Source organism: Coturnix japonica, chromosome 17 (genome assembly GCF_054131305.1).
Source record: "Coturnix japonica strain WE chromosome 17, WE-NBRP24, whole genome shotgun sequence".
In the NCBI taxonomy this organism is placed as follows: domain Eukaryota; kingdom Metazoa; phylum Chordata; class Aves; order Galliformes; family Phasianidae; genus Coturnix; species Coturnix japonica.
The window spans coordinates 16,379,283-16,406,964 of record NC_140679.1 but is presented as its reverse complement, the minus strand read 5'-3'; the positions used below and the strand labels follow the sequence as shown (position 1 = coordinate 16,406,964).

Sequence of the window (27,682 nt, the reverse complement as noted above, 5' to 3'; positions counted from 1 at the left end):
AGCTAGCATGGGACTCTCAGCAGGCTGGTCATCAGAAGCAGCCCAGTCTGGGCAGCACCAGGGAATTAACTTTATAGATGCAGGGGTTTGGGTTTTGGTTTTTTTTGTTGTTTATTGTGTGCTTTTCCCCCCATCATTTGCATTTTTAATAGCCAGTTCTAGCAAATTCTAAACTTGCTTCCCTCTGCACAATCATGCAGTACGTGATGGAGATCTTCAAGCACATGGCAGAATTTCCACATGACAGCACCACACAGAGATGCAAGCTGAAGATCAGAGCAGTACAGTGATCATTCTGCTTCTAGTTCTGGTGTTGATTAAAGATGTTCCTTTTTAAAAGACCAGAAAGAACAGAGTCAGGAAAGGTGTGGTAACTGCAAAAAATGCATTCTGCCCACATGGTGAATTAACTAGGTCCAATTCAGATATTACAGGTGAGATTTTAAATTTGCTGTGGCTCCCAGTCTTTACCAAGTAAACTGCAGAGAAATTTGATCTTCCTCAGACTCAGAAATACTCAGTTTTCCACGCAACAGGAGATTTGCATTAAATTATTATAATTCTGAAACAATTAAGACATCCACCTTAATGCACAATTAGAGCATGAAATTAAGATGTGCAAATGATGGCTTGGAAAATGGTACACAAAATAAAATAATACCATCCTTTACGTTGTTGCTACACCTTCAGCTGGAATGTTATGTTCAGTTCTGGCCACCCTAACTTAAAAAAAAAAAAAAAAAAAAGGCTATGACAAAAATAGACTCAATTCACAGATAAGATATACAATCATTAACTTCCTACTAAAGACTGAAAACACTAAAGATGTTTAGTTAAGAGAGAAGGTAAACAAGATGGGTTGAAATTTATGAGATTATTAAGGATAAAGAAAAGAAAAAGCTATCCCATATCACATAAAACAGAAGATATCAGCATCAATTTAAAAAACAAAACACCAAGGAAATAAAAATACATCCCTGACCCTGGGATGGTGACAAGCTCTGTCCTTGCTGTATCACTGGTCTTGACACTGAAGACCTCACAGCATCCATGAGTTTCCATCCTAGAAATCAAGCCTGTGTTGGTTGGTTATCTGCCAAGAAACTCCAGGCAGGTGAATTTTACACCTTTAGCAGGTTCTGGGTTTTAAGGTTTGACCTCAGAGTTGGCAGTGAGGTCTGACTACGTACAACTGACGTAGCTGGCTGTGTCCTTTCATTTGCTGTGGATCTATGCCAGTTTATATCAGCTGAGGACCTACCCCTCAGGTTCTGGTCCTCAACCTCCTGCTGGGCACTTATTGGTCCCCACCCATGCCACAGTGACCAGGCTTTGCTGGAGTGTTGCAAGCTTTAGTCCACAGGAATTCAGAGTGTGTTTTGAGATATGGAAGATGTTAACAAAAAACAAAGTGCTGGTAATAATTATCAGGTAGTTGACAATAATACACACACGGCAAATGGACTTTTTTTTTTTGCCCTTTCAATGTGTTGTTTTTGGTTTGTTGTTTTTGGTTTGTTTGTTTGTTTGTTTGTTTTTTGCAATAGCCGTGGTTACATTTGGATTGTTTTGTTCCTCTTTAGTTTTTTTCTTTCTCTGCACAGGATGTCTGCATTGCAGCCCATTCCTAGTGAGCTTTTTCTTTCAAACTGCATTTTAGTGCAAGATACACCCACAGAACACACTGACTCTTTATAGCATTTGATGACTTTGTATAGCTGTTTAAAGCAGAATGAAGATGACACAATTTAATATGCTTAATTAGTTGCCACTCACCAGCTGAGACATCTTAACTGGCTTCCTGCACATTCTTGAAGCAGTTTATGCCTTTATAAAGTAATGTGATACAGTTTAAACACCAGCAAAGGTGTTTTAAGCAAACATGCCTTACCTCACTATTTGGGTGTGCAAAGAGCACACATACAGAGATACTGAGACTCAGCTGACATAGGGTGATCATGTTCGCTCATACAATCTGTGTACCAAGACTGTGAACTTTCTTATAATGACTCACTGTGGCTGAGAATCTGCCCCAGCATGTTCTGAGTTGATTAAACTAGTTTGCAGGCTGTAATTATTTTCTATACCATAGTATAATGGATTCGCATCATATTATTTTTAACACTGTAAGAATTTGCTTCTGGGAATGGCCTTCTTAAATTAATCACTGACTCATGATTTACTGTAGGAGATAATATCTAACCTACAAGAAGCAGAACAGGAAACTATCTATTTAAAAGATGGCAGTGTCTGATGATTTATGACTATACACAAAGAGACATCTGAGAAGAAAAAGAAAGCCAGATCCTTCAGTCTTTATGTGGCCACTGCTCTCACTAAGGCAAGAAGGAAATTTAGTCTAAGAACAGGAGGGCCTGTATTTGAGGCAGTTACAGATGAAAACTGACAAATATTGGAGGGGAAAAAAAAAGAAAAAAAAAAAGCGAGCAATGAGAAAACTGTCTCGAGTTGTCCTCAAAGCTGTCTCCAGCACTTAGGCCAGACCCAGCAGTAAAATAAGTCCAGTTAAACATCATCACTACTCTAAGCATTTCACCAGCTCAATGTGGGAAAAATAAGAAAACCAGGGAAAAAGTCTTTTTGTGTTTGAATCTTTTATCCAATTGTCTTCTCTCTACCTCCTCACTGTTGTGCTCTTCTGATTACATCAGTGGGTTAACCTTGACCATTAGAAGTTTTAACTATTGGACTAGATAAAAAGTCAGTTTCAGCAGTCAACAACAATAAAAAACAACAAGAAAACTACACGAAAAATAATCCTGGGCATGCAGCTTATCATACAAGTTACATCACATGCAAGTTCTCCACCTGTATGATTCTTTAAAATTGCTAATATCTCCATTTGTGACTGTGCTCAAGACAAAGTGTAGTATTGCCTTATCAGTGTCTCTTGAAATAAGTTCTGCCCAGGACAGCATTTTCAAAACCCAGAATGGATTTCTCCACACAATCCTGTTACACCAGTTCTTTTTCCCTTACATTTGCTGACTAATGCACTCTCATTCCTCAGCACCAGTGTTGTAGCCATGTTTGGTATTTACATCTCTTTCCTGTTTGTTCTGTAGGTCACTATAGCATCAACAATTCCCTCATCGAATTGACTCCCAAGGGTATAACATCTTGATTCATGTCAAAGACCTCTGACTGACAAGAGCAAACAAATGCTACAGAGCTCGCAACCTACTGAACACATAAACCTACCAAGGAAACAAAGAAAACTTGTTTTATTAAGTCCAGTTCTGGAAAATAAGCCACTTTCATGTGACATGGGAAACTATGTCAGACAACAGAGCGATCCTACAGTGTCCCACTACATCATCTGGTCCAATTTGGCCAGTTATTGCCGCAGGTTTGCAGGAACTGACTCAGAGATGGAAGCATTACAATACATTGCCTTGAAGGAGAGTGCGGGGTGGTAATGCCCTGGAGTAGTGTATCAGAGGTACCTGAATCAGATGATCTTTCAGACATTTACAAACAGTAATTAAGTACCACACCACCCTTATGATGTAGGGGTAATTTCTCACCCTCCCGTTTTACAAAGCAAGAAGCCAGAGCTCACATGACCTGGAAAAAGAACCTTCTGCTCTCATATCCCAGACCAGGGCTTAAGCACTAGGCCATGTTTCTTTTCCATAGCCAATGCCCTCAACTTACCCCCTGAAGAACACACTGAGCATAAAGGGTCAAATCTGGAAACCACCCAGCACGAACAGTGCAGGCTGCTCACAGCAATATTGCAGCTCAGGGAGTCTAATGGATAAACCAGGGCCATTTCCCCAGCTCCTCCTAGGGCTGGGAATTAGAGCTGGAAGGAGGCTTGTAAAACTCTCAAGTACTTCCTTCAAGTCAGAACTGCCATTCCCACATATCTCATCCTACCCCTTTCAAAGGGATTAAAGCCATGGAAGGAAACTCCCTTCTCCAGAGCCCTCTGTTCCCTTCGTAATACTTATGAGAAGACAAATAAATCTGCCTATCAGCAGATCACTCAAGTAAATTTATTGTCACCAAGCAGTGACTTTGCCTGGCCTTAGATTAAGATCAACAATAAATTCCTGACCACAAAGACATGACAAAGCCCACAACTCTCCTTACTCAACAAGTGTATCTTCACTACATCTCTCAGCAGCTGTATCTTTTAACAAACGTTTTGGAAAAGGATTGGGAACCTGCAGGGTGAGAGGGAAGCAATGCCAAGCGGCATTTGATAAGGACAGTGGGCTAGAGAAAAGGACAAATTAAATACGAGGAGTGAAGGTCGCTGCTCTGTAACACAGGAAAACACGAAAACATGTCACACCCAACTGCTGGCATTAAAGCTTGCAGCCTCTCTTGTTTCAGTCATTGGGACAGAATGAGAGGAACACCCTGTTGGAGTCACTTGGCAATGCTGCTTTGGAGCAGCTGAGCAGACAGCTCTCTGCAGAAGCTGGATTGCTGACAGCGCTTTCTGTCTTACTGTAAATACAGTGAGCTCACTGTGGCACTGCAATTGGCCCTCAGCCTGACAGTGCAGCAGCTGATTTGCAGTACATAGTGCTGCACATTGGAAGATGATCATTAGCTGAAGATGACTTAAAAGCTGTTAATTTCCTTGATGTTGAACAATTGCTACAACTAATAGGAGGTGCAAAAAGCTCCTCTTGGTGCTCTTATCTGATAAACTAAAAGAGGTGCTGCAGGCTGACCATGTCCATAAAAACATTGCCCTGAGAGGGGAGTATTTTCTTGTCAGTATCTAAACATATGAAAACTACAGTGCAGACGAACCCTACCTGCGCAGAATGCACATCATACCTCTGTTGTGCAAGTTGCATGTATAAACAAACACCCTTCACCACATACCTCAGTACATTTTACAAGCCTTTTTGAGTGTTTCTGGCCCAGATCAGCACAAACCAGCTGCTGACTGTCCAGAGCAAACACACTGCTCCAGAGGAAGCGTCTCTCATTTATCAACACATGTAGGGCCTTTGCAAATCCTAAGTGGGCTCATACTTTCACATGACCTTTGTTCACTTAGAGGTGGATCACCTTCATCACTCGTATCTTCATCTTCAAAAGGAGCTGGTGGGCTCCGGGCAAAGAGTCAAGAATGCTTTCACACATATTTGAGAGCTCTGCTTTACGCAACCTCCAGAGCAACTCACATTTGCTGGAAGGGATGAACGATACTAAGGCAGTCAGCAAAACACCCACCCTCCCTGTGATGGCAGGGCATGTTCTGACACTGGCATGAAGCAACCAGCATTTCCCTGCATGCAGTACGGTTGCTATGATTAAAAACCTGACAAATCAAGGCTAACCTAGAACCTGCACCAGAAAAGTACAAGTATCTTTGCCACCTTCCTGCAAACGAAGGAAGTCATCTGAATAGTGCAGATGAACTCAGCTCCAGTCTGGGCAGCTCTTACCCTGCAAAACTTAGTATAGTCTTGTAGCCAGCATGAAGTGGACCCTTGTACAATCCAGCAAGACCACATTTTTGTGCTGGGAGCCCAGTTACCAGCAGCACGGCTTTTGCTGTTTTTAATCAGAAGTAATATTACTAGAGTCCACAGAGCTAGACTTGTGTGACTATGTAGGGAATCAAATGGGTGACAGTGACTTTGTTTACACCAGCAGGGAGTTAGCTCTGAAACTCAGATGTTTAGTGCAACTAATTGAGGGATTAGCAGTCAACAAGAACCCATAGCATTGCATACACACACCAGAAAAAAAATCCCCAAGCAACTCAAAAGACTAAAACCAATACAAAGCTGCAGCCCTTCTAAATGCATACTGCTCCCTCTGAAGGTGTGGAAAACACTATCCTTCCCCTCTCCACTTGACCTCTTGTCTAGCATGCTCCCCTCCCACAGGCAGCAGTGGACCTCTGCTCTTAACTCTTACCAGCAGCCTGGCAGGATCCAACCCACCTGCAGCAACCAGCCACAGCAGTGCCCAGGACAGGCAGTCCTGCTGCAGAGGCCTTCCCAAGGGGAGCAGAGCCTGTTCCTGCCCCTACTTCATGGGCTGGGATGCTGAGGGGACCTGCTGATTTTGCAGCCATCTGTTCCAAGTGTTGTGGGATTCTTGGTGTGCCCGTTTTCTTTTTAACTCAAGCTGAAATTTGGCTGTAGCAGGACTGTAGGTAGGCACAGCCCTACAGAACGGATACTGAATGAGAGAAGTCCTGCTGAAGATGGAGTCTGGGATACAGAGTTGAAGGAGTACAGAGTGCTGAGATCTTCAGTGGCAGATAAGTCTTCAGACTTACCTGAATCTCATCTCAAAGGCTCTCCTCATCACAATAACTGCAATCAAGAAATCCAAAGTTCACCAGGCTGACACATTTCAACATCTCAAAACCCCCTTCCCAGTGGGAGTAGAGCTCCTCTTTCTTCTGTGATTGCAGGATTCATGTGCCTTTTGCTTTGACACAGATGGGAAAATCAGAGCATTAAACAGAAAAAGGGACGTATAAAGTTTCCACTTTTCAGTCATTTAAGATTAATGAGAAAATGGAGGCCTCCCTTCCCCCTCTCTCTCTTCTTCTTCCCTGTAACCCCTTTCAGCCTTTCTTCCTCCATCACAATCAGAGGGATGTGCTCAGGACTACTCAGTTTCCTCCACCTGCCCACAGTACTGTGACAGTGTGTGAGCAGCTGTCAACACAGAACCAGGAGGGAGAGCAAAGCCCATCTTGCAGAAGGGGAGGAAGGGTTTAGGAGGAATCCAGGCACAGACCTCTGTGCACAAGGGGAGCTGAGGCTGTTTAGAATGACAGACTTTTTGCACTGTTAAAAAACATTTGGAGCAAAACCCACCTGGAGTCTTTTCTGTCCCTCTGTGGTCCTCTCCCTGCCCTTGCTTCTCTGCGGCCCTTCCTGACTCAGACCTCCAGAGCCAAGTTAAAATGGCTTGTGTTCTGTCTCTGAATCTTTATTACTATGGAATATCCAAAACAACAAAACCAACAACACAGTTACAAAAGGAGTTCATGGAGAAACGTGAAGCAGCCTGTGTTTGAAATGCTCTGTGTCAACGTACTGAGTCAAATATAAAACAATGCACATTTATACACATATAAAATATAAAAGAAACGATACATTAGAAATGTATAAACGGGGGCTAAAGAGGCCTTGGTGGTATTTACAGAGAGATGGTGGTGGAGGGTGTGGAAGCAATGTCCGTTTAACAGTTATTTTTAAACGTATCTGTGAAAGTCTCTGTGGACAGAGGTCAGAGCTGGGCTTAGCCCTACTGGAAATGGTTGGAGGCTTCTGTGGGACTGATGGGCTGGGGGAAAAGCCAGAGTCCGCAGCTGGACCCACCATGGCTGAGGCAGATGGTGAGCAGAGACTGTCCTCACTGCTGCCCAGAGACAGCAGCCACATCAATGCAGCTGCGCCTTCCCGGCTTGGAAACAGAAGGTCAGGCCTGTCTCCAGAAGGGAATAAAATAAAATAATAATAACCAACTAAATAGAGAGAAGTTCTGTGCTCACTTCAGTAGCAGATCTTCCAGGCCATCTCTGGCCCAGCACTGCAAGGCCCACCCCGCTGGCAGTTTTCAAGTAGAGTAATGAGGTGGGACACCGGGCTGAACTCTGTTGGGTCACATGTGCCAGCTGGAAGAGAAGTCTCAGTAAGTGCTGACTGTGGCTCCTTATAGCTCCTTGAGGATGAGCTGGATCTTGTCCTCCTCTTCCACCATGTCCAGGAGAAAGGCCATGTGGTTGCTGTAGTGCTGGATGATGTTGTTGTCCATGTTGACCAGGATCCTAAAGGACAGGGAGAAGCGGCTAGGTCAGACAAGTGTGTTGCAAGGCTAAAGGTGCAGCTTAACCTGGAGGGTCTGACAGCACCACATGCTCTGGGTTCCCACTTGTAATCGCACCACAGAGCCTCATGGCACAGCCCTCTCTAAGCAGATTTCATGTTAAAAATGGCCCATGCTGCTTCATTACTAATCAGTTTTGTGTTACCACAGTGTGGAGGAGAAACTTCTGCTTCTCCCCTTCCCACCTTGCAGCTGCCTACAAGCCTCACTTTAGCTCTGGGAACAAATAGGTCCTGTGGGGGATCAAGTCATAGTGAGACCAAATGAACCAGAAGATCCCATCCAGGGAGCCTTAGGACCTTCTCAGTTCATGAAACCAGAAACTGAATGAAGAAGCAGAACTTTGGACCAATTCTCAGCTTTCCCCGGCCTCTGCTCCCCTGTGTTTTCATGTGGAACACAAGTCTGCAGGCTGTGCTAGTGAGAATGTAGGGCTGCATAACGCAGGACCTGTCATCGGCCTTTCTTTTCTACCAGTCTCTCCCCACGCTCAAATTTGGGATCAGAGCCAGTAACAACAATGAGTTCATTTCCCAGGCAGTCACTGGTGCTTGCAAAGCCTGATTGTATATCGCTTTCTCTGCAAGAAGAACTCTGGATTTAGCTTAATGGAAATAACTTGGGAATTTATGGGCCCTTCTCTTTCCAACAGCTGGAGGGAGAACTTGCTGCCAGAGAGGGTCACAGTCCAGGAGGAGTTCTTCAGTCCAGAAAACACCTCTTAAAGTAGCACCTGGCCCTACAACAAGACTGCTGCCTTCCATAGAAGATTCAGCAGCTGGTCCTCTGCTCATGCAAGTCAACACCACTCCTTCTCAACCACATATGTGGTCCATATTGACTAGTCAATAATAAAGATCATAGTGGAATCACTTGAGAAACCATTTCACATTTACTGCAAAACTCTGTCCATGCCCTGAGGAGCTGTGCTGGTCCTCCAGTAACACCTGACAAGTATCTGTAGCGGGACCTGCAGTGCTGCACTTGGGCTGCATGAGAGCCCCATGTGTGCAGGAGGGTCTGATACACCTCCCAAAGTCAGAGTGGAGTTCCCTGATGACCTCCTTGATCTGGGGATGGGATGGGAATGCTGGGAATGGGTGCTCCTCTTTTAGAGCTCCCCAGTTCCCTACTGAGGCTTTTACTTAACGGGTACGATCTCTCTCTGGGACAGGGACACTCAGGTGTTTGGTTAGAAGAGGCGAAGACTTATACATCTCTGATGACAGTAAGATAAGTACTCTAAAACCTCTGCCTTTCAGACTGAGACATAAGGGGTCACCCAATAAACTCCCCAAACATTCCTCCTTTGTCCATCCACCTTCCCTTGGGAGCCTTTACACTCCATACAAATATAGTACAAACAACCACTATCCCAAATCTTTAAAGCCCCCAAATATCTGAATTTTATATGTTCCAAACAGTGCAGACCTCACATGGCTTTCCTTTTTATTATCTTGTTAAAATGCTATTTCACCCTATGACAGGGTACCAAAGGGAATGGGGTTGTAGAGGTGTAGCATAAAAGCAGATGAGAGACTAGCTTACCCTCTTTTGCATTTTTTGTAGACTTTATAAATGCTTTCTTCAGGCAGCCCATATTTTTCTGAAATCTGCAAGAGAAAACACAGCAATTCTTGGTACTTGTAAAATGAAATTCCTATGATAAACATCAAAGATAACACTGAGTCAAAGGTATTTGGCAGCAAAGGATTCCCCCTCCTTTTTACTGAAGAAAAAAAGGCTGAAGCAATGGTTTGAACAGTACAATTTGAGCATGTTTCTGTCTGGCGCTGGGCTGATGGGAGCCATGTAGCTTCTTCACAAGTGTTTTCAGTAGCGGCTTTTGACTGTCTGTGGTGAGGTAATGATGGAGAGAAAAGATGGCAAAGAATCTTCTGAATCCTCTGACCCATCTGTGCTTTCATTTTTCAGACTCCATTTTAAAAGTCTGTAAAAACCAACAAGGCCTGAAGTGCAGTTGTAAAGCTGTACCCAGCCTGGGATTTTGCTTGTTTTCTTCCTAGGAAGTCCCAGAGAGAGGGAGGTTATCAGGGATGCTGCTGATGGTCATCACAGAAATACGGCTGTGTGCTCTACAAACACTGCACAGGGAATTCCAGCACAAGGCCAGGGCTGCCTTCACATCACACATACGTGGCCAGCATGGGAAGGGAGCTTTACAATAGAATTTGCTGTCACAAGATGACACATACATGATGCTCTGAACAGAACATAGAATCATAGAATCATTGAGTTGGAGGGGATCCTTAGAGGTGGTCCCACTCCCTGCAATGAACAGGGACACCCCCAGCTCCATCAGTGTTCAGATCCATCTTGCCATATAGTGTGTTCTTCCCTTCTTCTGTGGCACACTGAATAACCAGCATTTGTGGGTAGACTTCACCCATCCTCACAATTTCCATTTCCATTCTCAAAAGAAAGCAAACATGAGATATAAACAGCCTTATATCCACTTTCCTGTATGCCAAGTGCCAGGACCCTATGATATGTGGTTTGGTCACATGCCACTGTTTTTGGGAAACACTCACAGCCATTCTGAGGCCCTGGAGATCTGGTGTCTTCAACATGAGAGCATCAAACACTTCCTCTGATTCCCTCCGCACATACAATAGCACTGAAATGGATAAAGCACAGTACTGAGTCAGGGCTCTTCACACACAGCAATGTGGCTTCACATGCTTCAAGATCCAGAGCTACATTAGTTCAAAGAAAGATCACATCCAAGAAGAGTTCCCACCCCAAGGCTTACCTCTCTGAGGATCTTCTTCCTTGGTTTGCTTTGGAGGTACCGAGTCAAATTCATCTGTGAATGAGGCCCCACTCCGCTTTAGGGGCAGCCTGAGACAGAGGAACACAGTACTCTCAAGAGGACAGAACAATATAGCAGCAAACAGAACAATGGCAGCAGTTTGACTTTTGATTGAACAACTGATTATCCCAACAAACACACAGCAATTAAATATTGATTCTGTAATTACAGCCACAGAGCATGTCCGGATCTGCAGCTTCCTGCCTAATGCATATGGGGACGTCAGTGAATGTGGGCAGTGGTTTTGGTACCATGTAATTTAAAAAGTGGTTTTTTGTCTCCATGTCCTCATTGCTCTGTTACTAGACAGTGGATCAAGCCAAGGGGTAAATCCCTGCTTCTCCGCACACTAAGCTTGTTACAAGTGTGATTTCTCCTTGTGAATGTGATGTGAACATGTCTGTCATCATTCTGTGATTTTTTAAAAAAATTTTTTTGCTTCTTTTCAAATTTGGTCTCAGTAACAGCAGTGGCCAGACAGCTGGTGGAGGGGCTCACTGACAGGGAGGAAAGTAGTGTCCTCTTAGTACCTTCTAAGCCAAACTTTAACACATACTTCGATGTTCAAGGGCTTCAGGGAGACACCGTGCTGTTATTTTTCATCTACAGATATGTACTACAGATATTAATCTGCCAAAATATGCCCAAAGAAATAGAACAGCTGATGGATGGAGAATACAGACTGCTGCATTCTTACCTGTTTGCAGAGTTGGGAACAGCAGGAGGAAGAGCCTTGAAACAGAAAGGAAACATTAATTGTTTAGTTTGTGGTGTTGGGAAACAACAAAGCTGGCAGGGAACACAAGGGCACACTCTTAATGTGATTCCCCTTCTCCCAGTCCATCCATTTTTCCTTCTGAATGTAATTAAACTCTATGGGAATCTTGGATTAAATGAAAACCGATGTAAAGAACTCTTTAGGCTCCCCTCCTCTGCCTAGAAGAGACCTGAACACATATCTAACTGCACCAAAAAGCAGCTCAAATCACATAACCTGCTTGGGATCAAGGACCAACTCTTCCTCAGCAAGATCACTGGTTGCACACTACATTCTTCCAGTACCTAATTTTGCTGTGATGTATCAGTACAGCAGCCCCTACAGTGCTGTCACAGGTGGCTTTTCTCCATTCTTTTGACAAACCAAAACTGTTTCATGAGGAAATAGTGATGAGCTCTGGAGGAGGCTATGTCTAGGATGTCTCAGGCTCAAGGGCAGACAGAAGGGCAGAGAAGCAGTGAGTGATGTCTCCTGCACAGGGACAGATGTGGCTGTATTTTTCTACAGTTTACTTTCTGCCAATATTTCTCCCACCACACCCATCCTCCATGGCTTCAGATGAGATGTGTAAACCACAGGACTATCTGCAAGGAACCTGGAAAGGTTATCCTGCCCATCACTGCTGCATGGCATCTAGGCCACTCCTGACAGCTGCATCTTCAAGTTTACCACATTTCTACAGAACAGCTGTAGTTTGGTTTTCTTTTTTTACATAACACAAGTCATGCTGGGGGTCTGATCAGGTTGGAAATGATGGGTGTGATAAAAGCAACAGGTTGACTGCTCTGTAAAGGGACTTACCGTGCCACATCTCTGCTGGTTTGAAAAATGGAGGTTGGGGATGAACAGGACTGGCTGGGTTTCGAGGTCAGTCTCTGGCCTCAGGAACGTGATCTCATTCCCTCTGAAGCCAGAGAGCAAACAGCCTTTCAGACCTACAGATGGAAAGTGCAGTTCACTTCAGTCTGGGCTTTTAAGAGGTGACTACATGCAGAGTGGGGAAGTGCCTGCCCAACATCTCCCAATAGAAATATTAGAAAACAGATAGATCTCAACAGATCCAGGTCTTCAGGGCCTGCTCACTGTCATCTCCTCCAGGACTGCTCCCTTCCACGATCCCATGGCAGTTCAGAAGGGTTGGTTAGTATCAATAATGGGCTTTGGGAATCTGGGCAGGAGGAGACCTGACTGACAAGCTGCTTCTGAATGGGGCTGATTTCATCAGGCATGACAATACTCTGGGCCAGATCTCATGGAAGTAAACAGACAGGCCCCCATGGATCAGGTGACAAACATCTCTCTCACCATTGTTATTGGAGTCCAAGCATTTTCCTTTCCTTCTGAACTGTTTCCGTTCATCATCCCTCATTTTTCTCTCTGCTCCCTGTGGGAAACATGAGGCAAAAATCAGGGCACTGATAATTTTAACATAAGATTAGCAGCAGAGGGTTTACTGACAAGAACATGAAGGTGAATCACAGAATGGCTGAGGCTGGAGGGGACCTCAAAGTCCAGTCCTATTACCAATTACCAATAGCTCCCACTAAACCATGTCCCTTCCACACTGCCTGCTGCACTGTTTGGCCTCTCACAACCTCTCTGTTTCACCTCCTGGAGTTAAATGCTTCTCTCAGCAGCATTGTACCTTATCACAGAATATCTTGATCTGGCAGACAGCGCGGTGCACCAGCTGGTTGGTCCCACAGCCATAGTCGTAAGTGTCTATCTGGAGGTTCAGCGGGACACCTTTCACTCCTTTCTGAGAGGAGAAGTCGGTGCTCAGGCAATTCACCCCAATAAACACCTGCAAATAGGAACAGAAATGGCTACAGATTATTGGCACTGGAAACATCCTCAAACATCCATCAGAAGTTTGATGGAATAAAAGGAGCTCACGAGACAAACCGCAACATTCCCGGCCTTGGCTGTCCGTGTAGGCTATGGCTCCCCATCTGAGCACAGCTGTGGGTCGTTTCTAACTAGATTCTCCCCCATCACTCATAGCAGCTCTCTAGGAGAAAGAGTTCTGCACAAACAGCTCATAAATCCACAGTTGTCTCCTGCTCTCTGTTGACACTTGGGTGATCCACTCCCATCAGTTTAGGGAATCAAAGAACATAAAATCCTTAGTGTTGGAAGGGACCTCTGAAGGCCATCTTGTCCAGCTCCCCTGCAATTAACAGGGACACCACAGCTAGATCAGGTTGCCAGGGGCTTTATCCAACCTATCCTTGAAAGTGTCCAGGCATGGGGCATCAACCACATCACTAGGCAACCTGTTCCAGTGCCTCACCACTCTCACTGTAAAAGATTTTTTCCTTATATCTAACCTAAATGTACCCTCTTCGAGATTGAAATAATTTCCCCTTGTTCTGTCAGCACTGATCCTGCTAAAGAGTCTGTCCTCTTCTTTCAGATCAGAAGCAGAGTTCAGACCAGAAGCAAACTCTGGTCGGGGATGTTCTTGCTGATATTTCTGATCTTTCAGCTGAACAAATGACCTTCAGACAGCAATGCCCTGGAGGTAGGGAGAAGGTCTAAGCTTCATCTTTCAAGAATCACAGATCACTGTTGTTAGCTAAACAAATATTCCTCCTCTGCTGGTCTCCCTGATCACAAGTATGGAGTCAATTACCTCCAAGTGGGAACTTATGAAGAAAAGCTTTATGCAGCTTATCCACATTGTATCTCCAAATTACCAACTCATTTGCGTGACCCTGAAATTTCCACCAGACTCCCTGGGAACAGACTTGCAGCTGCGGAAGCTCACACAGCTCTCTCTGCAGGGCTTTGGTTGAGGATTTCAGCCTTGAAATCTAGCATCAGATCTATTCAATATCTACATACAGAAAAGAAACCATTTCTCTGTGGTGGGAAGTTTAGTTGCAAAAAAAGAAGTAACAGGTACCACTGAGGACCCAGACACTGGACACCCTCACGCTGTGGCTCCCAGAACAACTCTCTGAAGTCTCACCCCTACTAGCCCCAGGCCAGTGCCTGTACAGAGTTTCTGCTGAGAGTTAAATCCAGTTTTGCTGAGGTGCCCCTGAGGGCTTGCCACATACCTGACATATTTCCATTTCTGACAGTTTTGCCTTGAAGACATTTGTTAACCTCTTGGGTTGTAAAAGACTAAGGTCACCTTTGGGCTAAAAGAAGGGTTTAATGAGATTCCAAAGCAAACCAGAGTTTTCCCAAGCTACCAGTTTCAGGGAGACAGAATCTGTGGTTGTTTTTTTTTTGTTGTTGTTTTTTTCCTTCTTTGCACTTTCATCTTTATTTTTTATATGCTTCTTTCAATCTGCACTGGAAAGCAAAGCATTAACAAGAGACAAAGAGATGCAGAAGAGACAGCAGAGCTCTTTCTCTTTGTAGGAAAAGTGCTGATATAAGCTTTGCAGATTGTAAGGTCAAAAGGGATCTTGTGACCTGCTTTGCTCCCTTCCACATCACGCAACTCAGAAAAGGGTGGTCAGTCACTTCTGCACCAAAACTCTGCCTTGAAAGAGTTCCCTGAGCTTTGTTCCCTGAGCTGCATTTTATTTAAATTGGCTTTATCCACATGCGAGCAGAGCCCTGATCACTGCCTGATGCAAAGGGCTTTCTGCAAGAGTTATCTATCAGCACTGAGAAAACATCACTGAGCCAGTCTCAGGTGTAGCCAGAATGTTTATTAGCTAATGGCAATGCTTAAACACACAGAGAAACACTGTGTCCTTCCCTGCTGTCCTAGCAGACAAACACTACCTGGGGCCACTGGAATAGCACTGTTTGGGTTTCAAACTTTCTCTGTCTTTCAGTTGAGAAGCAGAGAGTGGAGGGACATGTCTATCCTGTCAGGGTAGCCTAGGGCTTTCCATTTTCCCCCCGTAAGCAGATTGTACCTTTGCTTCTTCATGGATGTTCCACACAAAGGACAGCGCGTTGTAGGCCAACTCCTCGATGTTCTGAACCGTGTTGAAGTTTTCTTTACAGTCAGCTGAAACACAATGAAGAAGCAGCTTATACTCTGCCTGCAGAACTGTTCACATTCCCTGGGCTTTCCAGTCCCTGAAAGTCTTCCTCTGACTGGCTGTCGACTGCTTAAACCTTAGCATGCATCTGTAAGGCCAGAAATGACCCAACATCCTAGCTGGCAACTGCTGTATGTGAAGTGCTTTTTTCACAAACTCAATGTACATTGGTTCTAAATTCGAACAACCACATGTCCTACTCTGAGACATGATGTGCTCTGCAAGGTGCTACCCCTAACCTTGCCCCTACCCCTATCCCTAGCCTTTGGCCTGGCACAACGACCTATAAACCCTGTGTGCTAGCGGTGGAGAAGGACAACCAGTACCAAAGCCCTTCTTAACTCAGATTCCTAGAGGCCATAGGTCACATCTCTAAGAGACTAGAGTTCAGCAATTTCTGCTCCTCAGACTAAGGCTCTTCTTTGATGTATTCTGGGCTCCTCACACATATCCCAACACTCGGCAAACAACATTTTAAATCCTGGAGGACCATTCATCAGACAGAAGGGATCTGAAGAAGGTCAGCCTGCTTCCCCCCAGGCCAGAGTTTTGAGCTGCAACAGTGTTACTGTGTATTGCAAATGCAGTAAACCAATGCTAGAAGCTGTCAACCCAACCCAGCTATCACAGCCATGCTCATACCGACGTCAATGACTCTCTGCTTGGCTGTGGGCTGGCGAGAATGCCAGTGCTTCCAGAACTTGAGCTGCTCTGTCGGGATCTTCTCATTGTCAAAAACAATCATCACAACACTCTGTAACACAGTGAGAATATCCCATATCAGTACACAGAGCAGTCTTGTGCTTGGTGCCCTCACTGCCCTGTCCATCTGGTGCATCCATGCACCAGGCAAGGGCAAGGGCAGCTTAATGTCACCATTAATGTTACATTGCTGGAAAAACTAAGGCAGACAGGGAAGGGACTTGACCATGATCATGCAGACATGCAGCCACAGAGCCACACACACCAGAAGCAAAACAAAGCACTTCCCTCCAGCTCTTGTCTTCCTACCAGGCCCCTCAGCACACCACCAGCTGGGGAGACATTTTGTGTATCCCAAACTTGACTGTAAAAGGTTTCAGCTGGCAGGTTACATGAAGGCTGTTGCTGTGCATCAAAGGATTAGCTTGCTACGAATGAATCCATCCCATTCATTGCTTTAAGTCAACATGAGCCACAAAGCTATTACTCTTCATGTTCAGCTGCTTTCCCAGGCCAGTACAATTGCTGGATGTCTGATTATAGCATGTGTCAGCAAAATTGTCAGCTTGTCTCTTACCTTCACTTTATTTGAGGACAAGTGTAAACATTTGCTGTCTCCAGCTGCTCGCAGCGTGATGGGGTAGAACTGTCCTTTGTTGAGGTAGGCCATGGGAGAGTCCCCAGATTTTATATGAATGGCTTTGGGCGACCCCAGGGTGTATTCAAAATCACTTGTATTGAACAAAGAGAGAATGATCAGTAAGTACATGCTGCTGTTTCACTTCAGAAGCAAAACAAGGCATGCCTCCATCCTTACAGGTGACAGACACTGCACACACAGAAGTCTCTGCCCTATTCCCATCTCACACTGAATCACAGAGTCCTTAGTTGCTTTGACCCATCTTTTTGTGTGGATTGCTGAAAAACAGCACACAATCAAACAACTCAAACAAACCAAAACAGGCACTGCCAATGAGACTCTCAAAACAGCCTAAACTCAGATTCCTGTCTCCAAATTCACACTTATAAATGGATAACCCAGGAGGAATGTGTCCTAATGGGTCCTGTAGAAACAGGAGGACCTGCAGAATGGGGATATCTCCTATTCCTGTTTAGTCACCTGCTCTTTTTCCTGCCCACCTCCCTGTGATGCCATCTCTGACGACAGACTTGGCAGCTTCTCTTCTATAGAGCCAGGAGAGCCTTCAGAGCAGGAAGAGACAGCAAGCAGAAGGCCTCTGATTCACAAATGTGAGCTGCTGTCTGTGGTAAAACCCCCACAGCTGATAGCTGAGTCACAGTCAGGCAACTCAGGAGGCGAATGGAAGGTGGTAGGTGGGATAATGCCTACTTGGAGGCTTGGTACAATATCAAGAGCAAGAAAAGCTTCCTCTGAGAGAAGGATGGGAAACGGTGAAATCTCCCATGTTTTAGGAATAAGAGGCAGTAACTTCGCAGCAAAACCCTTCCAACACTAACCTCTACTTCAAACACCAAATACTAAAATTTGTAACTTCTCTGTGTCTAATCAGTGAAGAGCAACTTGCTTCTGAGATACAACCTCCCTGCAAAAGACCTCGGAGTTTGCTGTGGCCACTGCCAAGGCCAGTACTGGGGCAGTAAGAGGGCTACAGCCATTCCCTACACAGCACTGGAAACACAGAGAGTGTGGACTGGCAGTTACCTCTTAACACCATCTGTAGGATAACTCTCGGAGCAGGGTGGCTCTGGCTGGGGCTTGAGGATATCGCTGAAGAGTAGCGACTATGGAAAAGTGGAAATTAAACAGTCACATTTAGAATCTTTCATTGCTTTGTCTGTTCACCTTCTCCCACTCATTACAACAGAGGCCTCATTTCAAAGCCTTCTAAAACCAATGTAAAACCCCCAGTAATTCAGTGGGAATGCCATCAAGCTTTTTAATGCACAAACAAAGCTCCCCCTGACTCTAGCACAAGGAAATCCCAAATTACATTCTTGTGCTTGTACCCCAGCACTGTCAGCATGCAACCCACTGCAGCTCTGACCTCCTGAGGATCCTCTTTGAAAGTGCTGTCTGGCTGCCACCTCTGCTGTGGTGTGGCCATGGAGTTGGTCTCGAAGAGGGAGTTCAATGAGCTATTGTCATACAAGTCCCCTGGAGGGACCACATAGGTGTCTGGGGTGGTATCCAGCTTGCTGGTTCCTGGTGGAATCATGACTGGCTTGTGAGGAGTAGGGATGCCTTCAAGACTTAAGCCATTCTTCTTCTGTGGTTCACAATATTCTTGGGTCATGGAAGGGTTTTCAGACAAGAGCTTCATGAGATGGGCTGAGCCGTCAAAAGACGAGATATCCAAGTCATACTCCATTCCGTGGCACTGCCTGATGGAGAAAGGGGTCCATCTCAAACTAGGGAAGAGAGTGGACCACCCCCAGCAAGTTGTCAGAGCAAGGTGCAGATGTCCTGGTACACAGCTGAGGAGCAAGCTGCACAGTCTGGCTGCTGAGTGACCTTGAGCTAGCTATGCACATCTGCTTGGTATAGGAATCTGACAGGGCCAAGGGTGATCTCCACTCATTCACACACTTCGCAGTGTGAGCCAGAGATGCTCTGCAGGTAAAAGCTGATCACACAGAATCAGAGAATATGGTTTAGACTTGGTTGGGAACTGCGGGTCCAGGGCCTATATCCACCATTTCTTGTTATGGGCTATTAAATATTCAGAGCAAGGGGGAAGATGAGAAAGATAACTGCTTTCTCCTTTTGGGGAGATAGAGCTGAATGGGTAGCTCAATGGGTGGGAGCTTCAAGACTTTCACCTTTGGGTATGTGCTGGAATCTGTGTAGTTAAGAAATATACTGCTGCTGTAAATATGGTCCAGAAGTCTTTCAGAAAGAAGAAAATAGCTTAATTTAATAATGAAGAAGGAATGGCAGACCATTTAAGAGGCTTATTCTGTTGAGGATTTAAAAACAGACAACCAGAAAAGGCTGCCAAAGTACACAGCATCCAGGAAGAGGAACTGAATTCATAGTGGCGAATGAGCTATTAATTTCATAGTTAATTATCTGAAAACCTCAAAGGACAAATGGGATTCATTGGAAGAGAATCCTGGGAGACTGCAAGCAGTCAGAACAGAAACCTTTATGAGCTCGGTGGAGAGGACTTCACTATTACCTTCTCTCTGCTAGTCCCATCTGATTGGCACAGTATAGCAAATAAAGACAAATTCTTTAGCTACTGCACATCAGTGCAACTCCTTCTGAACACAACAAGATGGACCCTCAGTAGTGTAAACGAGGGTAGCTCAATGTATACCTGCTTAGGGTTTGGCCTAAAGAATTTTAATACATGTCTCAGGGTTAATAACCTCCACTGTTGCTGGTAATAACACTATGCTTTGATGTTTATTTTATGCAAGCAAGGAGACCTATCATGCATGCAGGCAGCTGCAGGAGAATGAGACAGCTAGAGAGAGCAAAAATAAAGCTCACCTCTTTCCTAGTTCATTACGTCCCATCATACCCGATGGAAGAATCCTCTTCTCCTTTGGGACCTAGAACAAGGCAGAACAAAGGGTTAGTTTGTTGTTAGATCTTATTCATGGAAAGCAGAGGCAAATTTCACCCTGTCTGCATGGCACATATAAAAAAACAAGTGAATAATAAACACTGGGTGAGGACGCAGGAGACCCAGGCCATCCTGCTGGTTCTGACATAGATTGCCAAGGTAACCTGAGGCAACCCACCACATCATATTCTCAGAACAACTCTGAAAAGCACCCAGGTGAATGGGAACATCAGTTTGTTGGTTCCATTCAGGTCTAAATCCTATCTGCATTTCATACAGCCCCATCCTAAAGCAGCGCCGAGAGAGAGAAAGCTGGAGAGTATGCAAGACACCTGTCTGTTTCAGTTTTGTGTCTCTCAATGAATCCCCACTTCTTACCAGAAAGCTGTTATATACAAAGAACCCCATCCTGAGACCCAAGACACTCATGTACAGTTTTCCATCTTGTTCTGGCTTCGTTATGCAGAATGAGATCAGCTTACATTTGTGACTGGGGACAACAGTTGCCCTCTATGGTTGGGTGTTTCCTAAGGATCGCTGCGTGACCAACACAGAGAGCTCAGAGCGTGGGTATCCCTTTGCGGGGCTCAGCATGTTTTACCTTCACACTTGTCCTGTGTGACTGACTCCCCCAGGACATTCAGCCCCAATAGTAACGTACCATATAGTAGTCATAGAGGAGGCTCAGGGCAGCCACACTGTCATCATCTCCATTCACCCTCATCATGGCCTTAGTTGCTGCGGTCAGGGGGTTCTCCAGGTAGGTCTTCCAGGCTTCATCTTCATTAGTGTAGGAGAACTTCTGGAAGTTCATGGTGTCATTCTTCATCAGACGCACAGATCTAAAACTGAGCCAGACAGAGGGAGCAGGGGATGAAGGATATGGATTTTTCAAAGTAATTTCCACGCCACCCAGCTGGATGCAGGAAGGACGTCTGAAAGGCACTGCTGCAATGGAGGAAGGCTGCCTTCCTGGTCCTCAGCTCCCAGTCTTCTCTCCTTGGCTAAGTACAACAGTGGCTACCTAGTGGGAAACTACATTGGTGGGAACTCACATTGGTTCCCATCCTCTCCCACAGGAGCACACGAGGTCAACAGCTGTCCCTGCTCTCCTTGCATAGGAGAGAATCCGTTATAGGCACTAACAGCCTGGCACCCAGTTCCCACTAGTGTCAGTGCCCCCGTGGAGGCATGGCAGCAGCTCCTGGTTATGGGCAGCCCCCCAGTGCTGCTGTAAGGACATGATGTGTGTGCTCCTCTTCCTCACGCGCCGGGACAAGACACCAGCAGCGGTTTCACCCCAGGTGCTCTGTGAGTTCTGTTGTCTTTAGCATTTCTCACGCAGCCCTCCCTCCCCGTCAGTGCCGCTGCCATCTCCAACGTGAGCAATAGGCATGACTCAGATTTCACCATGTTGGCTTGGCGATAGGCAGATGGTCCTGTCTGGGCAAGACTGCTCACCCGCTCCCAATCCTATCTTCTCAAGGAAGAATAGTCAGCAACAACACACTCTCAGGGTGAGATGCAGCTCCCGTTGCAGGTAATCAACAAGATAAACACACCATGAGAGGATGTAGCAACAAAGAACATGGGAGCTTAAAAAAAAGAACAGAAAATTGGAAGGAAGGGCTACAAGGAAGAATGCTTCAGAGAATCACTCTCCCTCACTGAAACCCTCAACCAGGCCACTCCTGGTTGTGCAGATCCATGAGCCACTGTGAGCTCCTGATCACCTTCACACACCTTGGGGGAGATGCAGATGAGCAAGGGCTGAAGATGTTAACTGCTCGCAGCTACGTCCAGTTTATGAAGAATTAAGTTTGACAGGTGCCCCAGGAGCCTACATCTTGTGTTCACATGTGGCTCTGGCTTTGCTGGCCAGCCCAGCTGTGATGCCCCACCACAGCATCCATCCTCCATTTTTGCAGGCATTCTGCTCTGGCTTTTGTGAGCCCAAACCTGCAGAAAGAGGGTGGTCCAAGGAGATAAGCAGATATGATAACAGGTTTGAGGCACCTCTTTGGCACCACATGTATCTCAATCCAAGCAACTACAGCATACAGCCACATCTGTTCTACACTCACCTCCAACCCAGTGCTAGCAATCTGTGAAGTAGAGATGCCAGAAAGAAACAACCAAATCCAGATCCAAACACATATAAACTTTACTTTCATCACTACCCGCAATGCCTCTTCCATGTGGTTATGCCAAGTTATGCTAAGCAGATAGCAAACTGTCTGCTCTGTTGGGCAAAACAATCTTTCCTTTGCAGGCACTTGTGGTGCAGAGTCTTGGACAAAACAGGGATCGATCAGTAGAACACAAATCTGTGGGGCCAGAGCTCTCCTTTCTTGGGAGCCTTGGGATCCCATGTGCAAAGCAGATTTGGGAAGGGAGCAGTCTCTGTTTCTAACGGCTCTGAGTTTGACAGAAGCCCCTTTTCCCTGCTCCATCCCACTCCATCTCTGTTCTCCCAGTTTATCTGCCCATAACGGAGGCCTCCTGATTATGAATAAACACTCAGGGCTACGCTGAAACAGAAGAATGTACCCAGAGGGTCTGGGTGGGGAGCCCTGTAGGAAAGAAGCACTCACACTCCTTTCACCTTTTGTTGGTTTCAGTGGGTGGTTTGCTGGCCTTTAAGCTTTGTGTTCTCATCTTTGTTCTCTCCCCTCTAACTGCAACCCAAACACCAGCAGTGCAGAAACATCAAATTGTCAAGGGAACAGGGAGTGCATGGCAACCAGCAGCAGAACTCAGAGCAGCACAGCAGAGCCCCTGGCTTACAGCACTGCAGAGATACTGCTGGTTCTTAGCCCTGGTTTGGTGCACTGTGCTCACCTCCCTGCTGGAATAGCCCCAGTGCTCCCCAGGGCCCCCTGTTAGCACATGGGGATGGACCAACACCACACCTGGGAGCAGGGCAAATGGCCATCCCAGGGCAGAGGTTTTACCCATACAAAAGAAGGAAGGAAAGGAAGGACAGCATCCCTATGTCTAAACCCAAACTTCTGAGCAACATTCTAATTTTTACTCTATCTTTTTCAGAACAGAACGAGGCCCAAATCTCTGCTCCCAGCTCCTGAGCACTGGGAACCAGAGCTCCCCTGGTCCATTCCACACTGGGGACGCTGCTGGCACCCTGCTGTACCTAACATCATCCCAGAGGTATCCACCTACACAGCCAGATTTCACAAACAAGAGATACGTTAGCGCCTTTCCTGCCTAACATAACAGATTACAGCACAGAGTTTGTTGGCAGCTCAGGAATTACAGCCGCTTTTGGGAAAAATCCCAAAGCTGAATGTGATATCAGGTGCTTCAGCCCTTGGTTTCAGGGTGATGTCCTTCAAAGGCTGGACATTAGGAAAACCTTCTCCCAAAGAGTGGCTGGGCAATGGCACAGGCTGCCCAGGGAGTTGTGGGGTCACCAAGGAGTGTTCATGAACTGTGGAGATATGGCACTTGGGGACATGGTCAGTGGGCAGCTTTGGTGGTACATGGACGGATGGACTGGATGATCTTTGAGGTCTTTTCCAGCCCTAATGATTTTATAGGGCCTGAACCAGGGCCCCTGACAGCATCTGCCATCCACCAGAACATCTGAAGCACTTCCCACTCATATCTGCATGGCAGGCAGATCAGGACACACCTCATGTACGTGTGTTCAGAACACAAACCATCCTCTCCACCAACACACACACAGAGTTCATTTCTTTTCTACTGCTCTCTGGGTAATTAGTTTTTCAGGTAGTAAACATTTGTGGGTATGAAGTTCCTGACATAACAGTCTGTTTCTGCTCACAGTTCCATTCTTCCCTCATCACATCCCACCAGAGAGTCCTGCAGTCACACACTAAGAGATGGGGCTGTCACCTCCTTGCACTGTTCCATCTGCTCCTCAGTGCTCACCTACAAATACCACAGGAGCAGAGGTGGCTGTTAATCTCACAGAAGGTTTGCCCTGTCAGGTACTGGTCAGTGCTGGAGCCACAGAATCATGTGAGTGGGATGGAGGGACCTCACAGCTCCCCCACTCCACGACACATTTCCAGAAATGCTTTTTCCCTACAAGTGATTCAGGTTGGATGTTAGGAACAAATTATTTTCTGAAAGGATGCTCAGGAGCTGGGATGGGCTGCCTGGGGAGATGGTCTGTGGAGGTGTTCAAGAATATTTAGGTGTACTGAGGGACGTGACTTAGTGGGGAAATACTGGTAGTAGGTGGAGAATTGGACTGGATGATCTTGGAGATCTTTTCTAACCTTGGTGATTCTGTGATTCCACGATTCTACGATACAAGTATGATTCATCCCATCCTGGGTGTAAGCCTGTTAAACAACGCATTTCTTGAGAGCATGCATCCCAGCTCAGATGCTTGGTAAAGACAAAACAACGAAAAGAAACAATGTTGGCACCAGGAGCCAAGTGTGTTTGTAAGCAACTCCTGTTCTTTGCCTTTGAATGCTAAAGATCATAAACACTGCAGGAACAAAAAAGTACTTTGGGATCAGGTGCCTCACACCCCACTGCTCTCAGTAACCACAGACACCAGCCAGAACAGCAGCACTGGGAGGGATAACAACAAACATCGGGGCCACCACACTCCCTCATCTCCTGAGCCTCCGAAACTTGCATGTTGGCAACAGAGTTTCAGCCAGAATACAATCATACACGGACTCCGCTCACCACAGTGCTCACAGCGCAGTGCAGTGCGACTGACAGAACACTTTACAACGAGCAACAATCCAGTGCCAGCCTGAAATGGAGGGAGCTCCCATCACTGTAACTGTGCCCATCAGTTGAAACTGTGATCCAAAACAGACGCGATGTAAATGTTGACTTATCTCTGCTTTGAGTCTTCAGTTTAGCTGGGGGATGTGGGGGGGCTACTCCTTTGTTTTGAATTGCATAGCAGTTGTTGCATCTTTAATTTGCAAATCCCTTTTTATATAACTTATAAAACATCCAATGCACATCTCCCATGGAAGTGTACTTTGCTTCAGCGCAGTTATCCCTTGTGTGCTTTGCTGCCAGCATTTCATAAAAGGGCTTTAACTTTTCATTCACTAGAAGCATAACTCAAGTTTTAATAACACACCTTATGCATGACAAAAATTTGCTTCTGGCAATCATGGTTTCGACCACAAAACCACAGCTGGGAGTAACTCCTGGTTAACTCCTTCAAGCCCACGCACTGCAGTGCTAGACACAAGTTCAGTACAGGCGACGATGGAAATTATCAGTCAGAATATTTTAGAATAGGCAAAACATCTCATTCTCTCATGTCACGCTAGTGTCTTCCCAGACCTTTCTGTGAAATTAAAGTCACAAAGAGGAAGATCATATAATCACTGAGGTTGCGGGGAACCCCAAAGCCCATCCAGCTCCCACCCCCCCACCATGGACTGCTTGCCCCACTAGGTCAGGCTGCCCAGGGCCCCATCCAGCCTGGCCTCAGGCATCTCCGGGGTGGGTGGGATCCTGGGCAGCCTGATCTGGTGGTTAGCAGCCCTGCCCATGGCTGGGGGACATGGCTCACCCTGCCGGTTCTGTGGCAGCAGCAGCGTGGGGCTATAGCAGGTACCTGACAGCTCTGCCTGGCATGTCCCACAGCTTGGATCCATCCTGGGATCCGTTCTGCTATCCATCCTGCTGTGCTCAGCCTCCCACATCTCTTATTTGTGAGAGGCACACAGACACCCACTGCTGCCCTTCCTGAAGCTTAACTGCGGTCCTGATAGCCTGTTCCTCACTGGGGTCTGCAGAGCTGCCCCCAGGAAACCCTCTCTCCAGCTGCAGACCGGGGACCTCTAAAGGGAGATTTTCCCAGAGATCTGCAAATGTGTCCCTGGGTTCAACCTACAGGAGCCTTTCACCTGCCTTTCACTGTGCTATCTGAGAGCAGATAGCAGCAACCTTTGCATGTTATCAGTCCTTGGAGCTGTATGACAAAGGGATGCTGTCCCTGCCAGCCCCTCCTTCCCCAGTGAAAGGCCCAGGGGTTAACAGTCCGTTAGAAAAAGGAGTCAAGCAACCATGTAATTCATCAGTCACATCATGCCCCGCTCCGTAATTACCAATACATCAATCTCAGTCTGCAGTGTGCACACACACTCAGCATTAACCACACGGCCTGACCTGAAGCCCCAACACATCGACTGCAAATCAGATGAAGAGTCCAGAAGGTGAAAAATTGTCACCCATTTTTAACTGACCCCCAAGTGTACGGATCCCAGTAATTATATTAAACAATAATTCGCTCTGCGCCTTTTCAGGGCTCTTAATTAGGAAGAGATCAGCTGTCACACTGCCTCTGTCAGGTCTGTACACACACACACCTCTGTGCTTTTCTTTCAAAACAACCTTCTGAAGTGCCGTATCTGTACACAGATACACCCATGTTTGTGTATATACTTTAAATACATCTTGTTGTACCTATATTTCTGGATGTTTTGTTACACATACGTATTTCACATAGGGCTACATATCCAGGCAGCTCTGGAAGGCTGCACCGACAGCAGCATTCACTGATTTTCTGCATCACTTTCCAGTATCACATCACGTCACACTGATGTCACACTCCTTAGCTTTGTTACAGAGGTGTGGGGTTCAGGGGGCAACACACAACCATCAGCATCCACAGACAAACACGGGGAGGAAAAGGAGCTACAGGGGATCAACAAAAAGTGCTTTTCCTTGTTTTTGAAAAATAGGTGTCAAAAAACGTTCACATAGTAAACTACAGTTATTGAATGGAATAACGTGAAGCCATTTACCTTAATGTGCTCTCCCACCTCCCAAAAAATAAAGTAAAAAAAGAAAACAGAGAAATTCATCACAAAGTGTTAAATAACTTATATTTAAAAAATAAATAAATAAATAAAAAGCACAAAACAAGACATGGAAAAGCACAGGATGGCTGCAGGTTGAGTTAGTGACAGATTTCCCCCGGACAGACCTGATGTGTCACATTTTATTCCAGGGGAAAAAAAAAACCAAACTGGGATTGGGGTTTAAAAACCTGCTAAATAACGCCAGTGTGAAGTGGGACCTCCTTGAGGCAGCAGCAGGTGAGGGGGAGTAGAACAGCCCGCAGACATCCCAGTCCTGCACGCTGCTGCAGGGGATTCCCTGAGACCCGCAGTCCTTCAGTCAGCCCCAGAAACACGCTCAGCCCCATATGCAAGGGGGCTGGAATAACAGAAACGCTCTACTTACTCGACTTCATTGGACATCTTTCCTCGCGTCCCCAAATCCTTGCCAATGGTAAAACCCCCGATGACTTCTCTCGCCTAGGACCTGCTGCACACAGACATTGCCTGCGAAGTGTTTGATTTATGTTGAGGTTTTGCAGGCAGGCATGTTGCTGACAGCAGCCCCGGGTCGGCGCCCATTGGCTGCCGGTACAGGTGCGGTGGGACAGGTACACCCGGACAGGTGCAGCTGTAACCCTGTGTGTGCCGGCACGGAGCTGCAAGAGGAGGAGGGAGAAGCCCTGGGGGCAGACAGGGCGATAAAGAAAGGAGTGGGTTCGGTTATTCATCTCCGTGATAATTAGTTTCAGCTTGGCGGACATGTTGCACACACTGCAATGCCAAAAAGCTGTCAGTTTTATGGATCTGGGGGTTGATTTGTCTTTGGCTGTTTCTTTATAGATAAATATACAGACAAAAAAATGCATACATATATATGTACAGGAATAAATTAGGGAAGAATAAAACCTCTTCATTTTATCTTGTTCCTAAACGGCAGTTGAGCCTATAGACCTCTCCTTCCTTTTCTCCCCTTCTCTGAGCTGATCCCTCCAGGAAGTTTATGCAGGTTGGTGTGCTTTTCTCTTAAAAAAGCAGTTTACAGGAACCTGACTGTGAGATCCATGACACATGATGAGGACACTGACTCAGGGGATCTCTACCATTATTCTGTGTGCATGAAGACTGGGACGCTGGAC

General features: G+C 46.0%; 1 protein-coding gene and 1 long non-coding RNA gene across 7 annotated transcripts in view; both read right to left on the bottom strand.

Moving 5' to 3' along the window:
- Nucleotides 1–86: 86 nt before the first annotated feature.
- LOC146758142 (uncharacterized) lies at nucleotides 87–6,920 on the bottom strand. Its single transcript, XR_014935368.1, has 4 exons — nucleotides 6,834–6,920; nucleotides 6,284–6,320; nucleotides 672–723; nucleotides 87–329 (listed from the first exon to the last, which is right to left on the bottom strand). It is a non-coding gene; the product is annotated as an uncharacterized LOC146758142 (long non-coding RNA).
- A 7-nt stretch (nucleotides 6,921–6,927) lies between these two features.
- The window catches only part of GRHL3 (grainyhead like transcription factor 3), an 81,067-nt gene continuing 60,312 nt past the window's right edge, over nucleotides 6,928–27,682 (bottom strand). For 2 of the 6 annotated variants that reach the window (XM_032448953.2, XM_085518593.1), the window contains 15 exons: nucleotides 20,390–20,576; nucleotides 19,653–19,714; nucleotides 18,202–18,538; nucleotides 17,859–17,938; nucleotides 16,752–16,905; nucleotides 16,115–16,226; nucleotides 15,344–15,438; nucleotides 13,105–13,263; nucleotides 12,765–12,843; nucleotides 12,261–12,394; nucleotides 11,379–11,413; nucleotides 10,622–10,710; nucleotides 10,401–10,486; nucleotides 9,397–9,461; nucleotides 6,928–7,789 (listed from right to left, as the gene is read on the bottom strand). In XM_032448953.2, the coding sequence (XP_032304844.2) occupies nucleotides 7,675–7,789; nucleotides 9,397–9,461; nucleotides 10,401–10,486; nucleotides 10,622–10,710; nucleotides 11,379–11,413; nucleotides 12,261–12,394; nucleotides 12,765–12,843; nucleotides 13,105–13,263; nucleotides 15,344–15,438; nucleotides 16,115–16,226; nucleotides 16,752–16,905; nucleotides 17,859–17,938; nucleotides 18,202–18,538; nucleotides 19,653–19,714; nucleotides 20,390–20,557 (1,770 nt within the window). In that variant the 5' untranslated portion in view covers nucleotides 20,558–20,576 and the 3' untranslated portion in view covers nucleotides 6,928–7,674. Of the gene's footprint in view, nucleotides 7,790–9,396; nucleotides 9,462–10,400; nucleotides 10,487–10,621; nucleotides 10,711–11,378; nucleotides 11,414–12,260; nucleotides 12,395–12,764; nucleotides 12,844–13,104; nucleotides 13,264–15,343; nucleotides 15,439–16,114; nucleotides 16,227–16,751; nucleotides 16,906–17,858; nucleotides 17,939–18,201; nucleotides 18,539–19,652; nucleotides 19,715–20,389; nucleotides 20,577–21,471; nucleotides 21,688–26,949; nucleotides 27,042–27,682 lie in introns of those variants that run through there. The other 4 variants (XM_015883328.3, XM_015883326.3, XR_014935355.1 and 1 more) reach the window with 4 other exon arrangements.